This window comes from Diaphorina citri, unplaced genomic scaffold (assembly GCF_000475195.1).
Source record: "Diaphorina citri unplaced genomic scaffold, Diaci psyllid genome assembly version 1.1 scaffold772, whole genome shotgun sequence".
In the NCBI taxonomy this organism is placed as follows: domain Eukaryota; kingdom Metazoa; phylum Arthropoda; class Insecta; order Hemiptera; family Psyllidae; genus Diaphorina; species Diaphorina citri.
This window is the reverse complement of record NW_007378205.1, coordinates 94,029-101,706: the sequence shown is the minus strand read 5'-3', so window position 1 is coordinate 101,706 and position 7,678 is coordinate 94,029. Positions and strand designations below refer to the sequence as shown.

The following is a 7,678-nucleotide window of genomic DNA, read 5'->3' as shown; positions in this document are numbered from 1 at the left end:
AAGATTATTGAAATATGGAAATTGATTGGAAAGGAGGCACTTAGTAATGTTGTGATATTCACAAAAGTTGCGAAAAAGCTCTGCTTTACCACAAAGAATTTGAGATTTGAGAGATTGATTTGATTTTTTGAATTACCTCCGGTTTCATTTCCTCCAACGTGAGCAGATTTCTCACCCAATCCAGCACAATATTGGCTTTGATTGATTCCTTGAGGGGTGCCAGTTGAATGGGTTCGTATCCCGACAAAGGGTATTTGAAGGGGGAGCCTCCGAAATTGGCCACCACACTTTCTCCGCTGGACAAACTGACGGCCGGAAAATAGGCCATACCCGGGCCAGTTTGAATTTTCTCAAACGCGATCCCCATGGAAAAGCCATTTCTAAAAACAGATAAAAACATTTCCGTCAGATAAAAGATAGTAAGAAAGGAAAGTCCACCTAGTTAGCTTGGAGGTTAGAGTGCCTACCTTATAGGTCGCGGGTATGATTCCCTCCCGGTGAGAACTTTATCTCAAACAGATAGCATTTGTTTTCAGAGCGGATTGATTTCTTTCCTATCCTGTGCTCCTTCTTCTTATGATTTCGGGATGATAAGACCGACATTGTTACAGTAGCCCTCTGTTGAACCTCTTGGGGAAAAAAGAAGAAGAAAAAAAATATACAATAGGCATTAGGACTATTAAACGGGGTAAAAGACAAACCTGTAAAACTCAATGGTGCCCTCATTCAAATCTATGACTGTACCAATGATGTCTCCTGCAAACCAGGTTTCACCATAGTTCTGAGCTGCTACATTCCACTTTTTCTTCCGCTGCCCATCATAGGCATAGGAATGAGTTGTGTCACCCACTCCCATCTCTGCCATAAATTTGCACAGTACAGTACACCATCCCACTTGCATAATACCACATGTGCCCAGCTGTACTTCATACTGCCACTTGCCTGCAAAAATATTAATTTTAGGATTTTTAACTGTGTTAAGTGTAAATACTTGTCATCAGCCACTTGCCTGCAAAAATATTAATTTTAGGATTTTTAACTGTGTTAAGTGTAAATACTTGTCATCAATCTTCTTCCTCTATTGCCACAGTAATATTATACCTATTAGACTGAATTCTGTCTGCACTACACTAGGTCAATAACAGAACTCCCCCCTCCCCTTTTTTCATATTGTAGGAACCACAAAATATAGGTTTCTTTTCAAATAACACTAATATTGTACCTATTAGACTGAATTTTGTCTGCACTACACTAGGTCAATAACAGAACTCCCCTCTCCCCTTTTTTCATATTGTAGGAACCACAAAATATAGGTTTCTTTTCAAATAAACATTTCCGTCAGATAAAAGATAGTAAGAAAGGAAAGTCCACCTAGTTAGCTTGGAGGTTAGAGTGCCTACCTTATAGGTCGCGGGTATGATTCCCTCCCGGTGAGAAAAACATTTCCATCAGATAAAAGATAGTAAGAAAGGAAAGTCCACCTAGTTAGCTTGGAGGTTAGAGTGCCTACCTTATAGGTCGCGGGCATGATTCCCTCCCGGTGAGACCTTTATCTCAAACAGATAGCATTTGTTTTCAGAGCGGATTGATTTCTTTCCTATCCTGTGCTCCTTCTTCTTATGATTTCGGGATGATAAGACCGACATTGTTACAGTAGCCCTCTGTTGAACCTCTTGGGGAAAAAAGAAGAAGAAAAAAAAATATACAATAGGCATTAGGACTATTAAACTGGTTCTTCTTATGATTTCGGGATGATAAGACCGACATTGTTACAGTAGCCCTCTGTTGAACCTCTTGGGGAAAAAAGAAGAAGAAAAAAAATATACAATAGGCATTAGGACTATTAAACGGGGTAAAAGACAAACCTGTAAAACTCAATGGTGCCCTCATTCAAATCTATGACTGTACCAATGATGTCTCCTGCAAACCAGGTTTCACCATAGTTCTGAGCTGCTACATTCCACTTTTTCTTCCGCTGCCCATCATAGGCATAGGAATGAGTTGTGTCACCCACTCCCATCTCTGCCATAAATTTGCACAGTACAGTACACCATCCCACTTGCATAATACCACATGTGCCCAGCTGTACTTCATACTGCCACTTGCCTGCAAAAATATTAATTTTAGGATTTTTAACTGTGTTAAGTGTAAATACTTGTCATCAATCTTCTTCCTCTATTGCCACACTAATATTGTACCTATTAGACTGAATTTTGTCTGCACTACACTAGGTCAATAACAGAACTCCCCTCTCCCTTTTTTTCATATTGTACCACAAAATATAGGTTTCTTTTCAAACTTAATTAAGCCAATGTTCCTCAGATACCTACCCTTGTACAGAGCTGTATTAGCCTTGGCAGTTCCCGAGCCTTTTGGAAGAGTACAGGTGGCTGTTAACTTATCTGCAGAGAATGTAATGTGCCTGTTCTTTGTTTCAGTATCAAACACAGTCTCGGCCGGACCAATTCGGCCATCTTGATTGGATTGTTTGGGATTGATTTTGTTGAGCAGACTGTTGACAGTAAACTTGACATCTTCAATGGTATAATTCCATCTAGAATCAAAATGATCACACAATAAGTGTATTTTCAGAGAAACCTGGTCTATGAAGATAAGAAAAACCTGCTGAATTGGATTGTGTAAAGATACACAGGTGTACTTGCTTACTGGAACTTGGCACTCAGGTTATTTTTGAGAATAAAATATAAATGCTGGAGTGAACAGAATATTAAACTAAAAATATTTTTAGTATTTCACATATTACAGCCCCTAGATACTCAGGGCCCCTTACAACACATGTGTTCTTTTCAGGCCTTTGCAGTGCTCCTAAAGTTATCAAACAAGTGTACCTGGTGTGTGAAAATCACAAGTTTGAAGTGATGCCCATCATGTGGTAAAATGTAATAATAGTGCTTATTTATACTGCTCACATAGGACTGAAAAGTCCGTTTACTCCAGCAGTAGGCTACTACTATTACTGTGGTCAAATTCTCAAATTAAATTGAGGATAAAATTTCATACCTCGGCTGGGATTGAACCCACACCCTCCTATTTACCAGGTGAGTGCCTTGTAGGGTGAGTTTCACCAAAACCTTTTTTTATCCCCTAACAGCCTGTTAGTTAACAGCCCTGGTAGCATGTTTTTGTTTATAGGGTATTTTCCTATTTGCACAATACTTACTCCTCTCCTACTATTTCATCAGGATTCTTGGATTGGACATCAGACTTCAAATCTTGCAGGAATTCATTGCCAAACACATGTTCAATAATTTTCTGAATGTGCATAATCTGTTGAGATGACACAATAACAATCAGATTTTGGAAGTAGGTAACAATGTCATCTAAGGGTTTTCTTCTCTATTAGGTAGGTACATAACTTTTTTGAGAGGAAAATGCGAGTGAACAAAAATATTTTTAGAATTTTACTACATTCAAGGGCCCCTAGATACCCAGGGCCCCTTACACCCCATGTGTTCTTTTCAGGTCTTTGCAGTACTCCTAATAGTATCAATCAAATGTACCTAGTGTGTGAACATCAAGAGTTTGAAGTGATGCCCAGCTTTTAGTAAAATGTAGCACAGTTATAGGGTAGTTTCCTATTTACACAATACTTACTCCTCTCCTACTATTTCATCAGGATTCTTGGATTGGACATCAGACTTCAAATCTTGCAGGAATTCATTGCCAAACACATGTTCAATAATTTTCTGAATGTGCATAATCTGTGGAGACAGCAAAATATATTTGGAGGTAACAATGTTATCTAAGGTTTTTCTTCTCTATTACCTAACTTTTTTGAGAGTAAAATGAAAATGTAAAGTGAGTGTTCTTCTGAAACAAGGTCCAGGCCGTATTTGGAATGTTGTACTAAATAATTAAGTAATGTGCATAATCTGTGGAGACAGCAAAATATATTTGGAGGTAACAATGTTATCTAAGGTTTTTCTTCTCTATTACCTAACTTTTTTGGGAGTAAAATGAAATGTAAAGTGAGTGTTCTTCTGAAACAAGGTCCAGGCCGTATTTGGAATGTTGTACTAAGTAAATAATTGAGGCTCAAAGAGTAAAATGAAATGTAAAGTGAGTGTTCTTCTGAAACAAGGTCCAGGCCGTATTTGGAATGTTGTACTAAATAATTGAGGCTCAAAACAGAGTGAAGCAAAGAGCTTAGCATGTAGACTCTTGTCAAGCATTGAGCAGTGGTTCCTGACAGGGGGTACGTGAGAGACATTCTGGGGGTATGCAAGAAAAAATAGTGTAATGGCAGACAAAGGCAAATTTTGAATTTTAATGGGTTATCAATGCAGTACAGTTGAGAAAAGTAATGAAGTTTGACCTCAAGGTACTGAAGTACTGATTTTTTTTTGTTTTTTTTTTTTTTTTTTTTTTTTTTTTTTTTTTTTGTTTTTTGTTTTAAGGTACTGTGAGTGTTTAGAACCCAATGTGAACTGGATACATATTTTTCATTTCACTTCCCCTCCTGGCGTATCTCTTCGAGTGAATGCAGCATCCTAAAGTCTGGAAGCGACTCTTGATTAGCATCAAGTACAGAATTGTTTTATAATTTTTCTGCTAGATGTCATGTTTGTTTCCACAATTTTTACCCCCACTCCTCTTGCAGAGTGAACGTTGGGTGACACCATCAATGAGGTGTAGGAAAGAAGAACAGGCCTCACATGGACCTAAGTGCAAAGAGCACCTCAGAACAAAGAGCTCGATGCTCTTTTCTCTCTACTCCACTCTGTTTTTAGCCTAAGAAGACCTTTCATCTTTTCTTCTGCTTATCTATTCAAGATACTTACTTATGTGACATAAAATGGAATTACACAGTTGATTTTGAATTTTAGAAGAAAGTCTATCAATGCTAACGTTCAGTGTAGTATTGCCTCTTGGGAACGAGGTAAAACTGTGGGATTTCCTTTTTCTTTGACAAAATTTTCACAGAAATAAGAAATTGGAAAAATAAAGTGGCTGAACATAAAATGGAATTACACAGTTGATTTTGAATTTTAGAAGAAAGTCTATCAATGCTAACGTTCAGTGTAGTATTGCCACTTGGGAACAAGGTAAAACTGTGGGATTTCCTTTTTCTTTGACAAATTTTCACAGAAATAAGAAATTGGAAAAATAAAGTGGCTGAATTTCAACGGTAAAACTGGTGGGATTTCCTTTTTCTTTGACAAATTTTCACAGAAATAAGAAATTGGAAAAATAAAGTGGCTGAATTTCAACTTTCTAGCAAAAATGGTAAAAGTTGAAATTTTTGTTTATCATTTGAAATCAGCTGTTTCTTATCAAAAATGCAGCGTTTTGTTGATCGTGTAAACGGATCTTACGTACTTTTGAAAATTGCCGCTAGAGTGCATGCCAAATTCGTAAACAAAAACCTACCGCGAAAATTCAAAAAAAAATTGAAAAGTTTTTATAAAAAACCAAGCCAAAACCTCTATTTGTTAGATTCAAAGACAGTAATTTGATTTCCTTTGATGTCCAAAACGTCATCAAACTTGTTTCTCATAAGGAACAATGGCTTGTACAACCTATTTCATTTGATAGGCTTATTAATGTGAAGAAAGATAATTGTTCCTCCTTGGAAATTCAATCAGCCTTCAATCAATACATTTCTAAGTTTTCTGACTTTTGTCATTGTTTTGTTGATGGTTCCAAATCTATGATAAATACTGGCTGCGCCTTCTCTGTTGGAGACGAATATTTTTCCTTCTCGCTTAACCCTATCTGTTCTGTATTTACTGCTGAACTCTTAGCCATTTTCAAATGCTTACAACAAATTTTTTTCAAAAAAAAATTTTAAATTGTTTTTTTTTTTTTTTTTTTTTTTTTTAAAGAGAGCTGAACAATGAAGTTTTATTGCATAGCTAGAACACAAACACAACTTTTTTACAGAATCAAAATTCAGTAAGATCAAAACTAATACATGCTTGGATTTTCACATAAATGTAAATCTGATTCCAGGTACTGCGCCAGCCTCATCTGCAGGGGCCTCCCTACCCCTGCCACCACCTCCCCCTCCTCCTGGGATAAACCCTCAAGCCATGGGTATGATGCCACCCAATAATATGATGGGTCCAGGGGGCCCCATGATGGGCCCTCCTGGCATGATGAGACCCCCAGGAATGGGAGGACCTCCAGGAATGAATATGAATGGACCCCCTGGCCCAATGAATATGGGTGGGCCTCCAGGTCCAATGAACATGGGGGGACCCCCAGGCCCAATGAACATGATGGGAGGACCCCCAGGCCCTATGAATATGATGGGGCCTCCTAATATGATGGGTCCTGGAGGGCCAATGATGGGCCCCCCTGGAATGGGACCAGGGTCCATGGGAGGTCCTGGTATGGGAATGCCTGATTTTCCAGACAGACCTCCTGAGAGGCCAAAGAAAAAGAAGCCTACAGTAGTTTTGAGGTAAGATTTGTAATCAAGTTATGAAAGTTTTTATGTTATGTAAGGTTTACCTCTGTCAGAGTATGTTCGTTGTTAACCTACTTATGTAGTTTCACCAGGTTTGCTGAAATTCAATTAATACAAATTTTCAAATATTATGAAGGTTTGAATTACCAACCAAAAGTTTTACTGTCATGTTGAATGTTCAATAAAATGAGTTCCTTGATATTTTCTTTTCCAGTGCCACACCAAAATTGTACATAAATAAGGAAGACAAAAAAGAAAACACCCTTGCTGTGCCTTCTGGTCCTGAACTGCCTCCCCCAATGGAGAAGAATCAAAAACCCATGTCCAAAAAGAAAGCTAAGGAAATGGCTGATGCTGTTGCAGCATCTATAGTGACACAAACTGTTGTCCAAAGTGGACCAAGCAATCCTGGACAGTCTAATTCACAGCAGAACCCTGGTGGACAAAACTTGAAGAAGAAAGACAAGAATAATAAGGCAAAGAAAATTAGGACAGCTGGAGGTGTGGCTTGGGAAGATCCTACACTGGCTGAGTGGGAAGATGGTGAGATAAAGATACTGATAGAAAGCCTGATTATTTTGATAGAGCCAATAGACAAACAGATGATTTTAAATAGGTATTCGCTCTGGAAATCCCATAGGTTGGCTACGTATTTACATAAGTACATACTATTGGGTTACCTACCTGGAATTGAAAGTGCTTTGATCATACTTCAACAAAGTTCCTGTTACATGAGTTACCTGTGGCTTGTTCCACGAAATCCCATAGGTTGGCTACGTATTTACATAAGTACATACTATTGGGTTACCTACCTGGAATTGAAAGTGCTTTGATCATACTTCAATAAAGTTCCTGTTACATGAGTTACCTGTGGCTTGTTCCACGAATAACTCCGCACTCCTATTTCTCACGTTTTACTCAACGTTCAGACAATATTGACAAACGGTACAAAGTTCTTTCTGTGCGTAAAAACTCAAATTTTGAAATCAAACTGTGCTTGTCATTGAAAAGAAAATAACTAATTTTAATTCAAATTGAAAAAAAAAAAAAAAAAACATTGAAAAAGTCAAAGTATTTTTTTCTAAAATAATTTTGTAACCAAATTCATGTACTTAATACGAAGTAACTGGGATACTCTGCTGGAAAAAAGAATTGCAATAAGATGGGTAGGTACCTAGAAATGAAATAACCGTATTATAAACCTAAAATATAGTCGAACCTGGATATAAGAGAATCCAGGGGACC

General features: G+C 37.7%; 2 protein-coding genes across 2 annotated transcripts in view; one reads left to right on the top strand and one right to left on the bottom strand.

The window, feature by feature from the left end:
* LOC103511944 (E3 ubiquitin-protein ligase RNF123-like) overlaps positions 1-4,970 on the bottom strand; it is a 10,180-nt gene extending 5,210 nt beyond the window's left edge. Inside the window, exons 1-5 of the mRNA XM_008476696.2 lie at positions 4,803-4,970; positions 3,616-3,722; positions 2,331-2,554; positions 1,866-2,106; positions 137-380 (exon numbers count right to left, since the gene is read on the bottom strand). Coding sequence (XP_008474918.1) covers positions 137-380; positions 1,866-2,106; positions 2,331-2,554; positions 3,616-3,719 — 813 coding nt within the window. The 5' untranslated portion in view covers positions 3,720-3,722; positions 4,803-4,970. The remainder of the gene's footprint in view (positions 1-136; positions 381-1,865; positions 2,107-2,330; positions 2,555-3,615; positions 3,723-4,802) is intronic.
* An 875-nt stretch (positions 4,971-5,845) lies between these two features.
* LOC103511943 (pre-mRNA 3' end processing protein WDR33-like) overlaps positions 5,846-7,678 on the top strand; it is a 17,996-nt gene continuing 16,163 nt past the window's right edge. Inside the window, exons 1-3 of the mRNA XM_008476695.2 lie at positions 5,846-6,427; positions 6,648-7,189; positions 7,311-7,456. Of these exons, the coding sequence (XP_008474917.2) occupies positions 6,054-6,427; positions 6,648-7,189; positions 7,311-7,372 (978 nt within the window). The 5' untranslated portion in view covers positions 5,846-6,053 and the 3' untranslated portion in view covers positions 7,373-7,456. The remainder of the gene's footprint in view (positions 6,428-6,647; positions 7,190-7,310; positions 7,457-7,678) is intronic.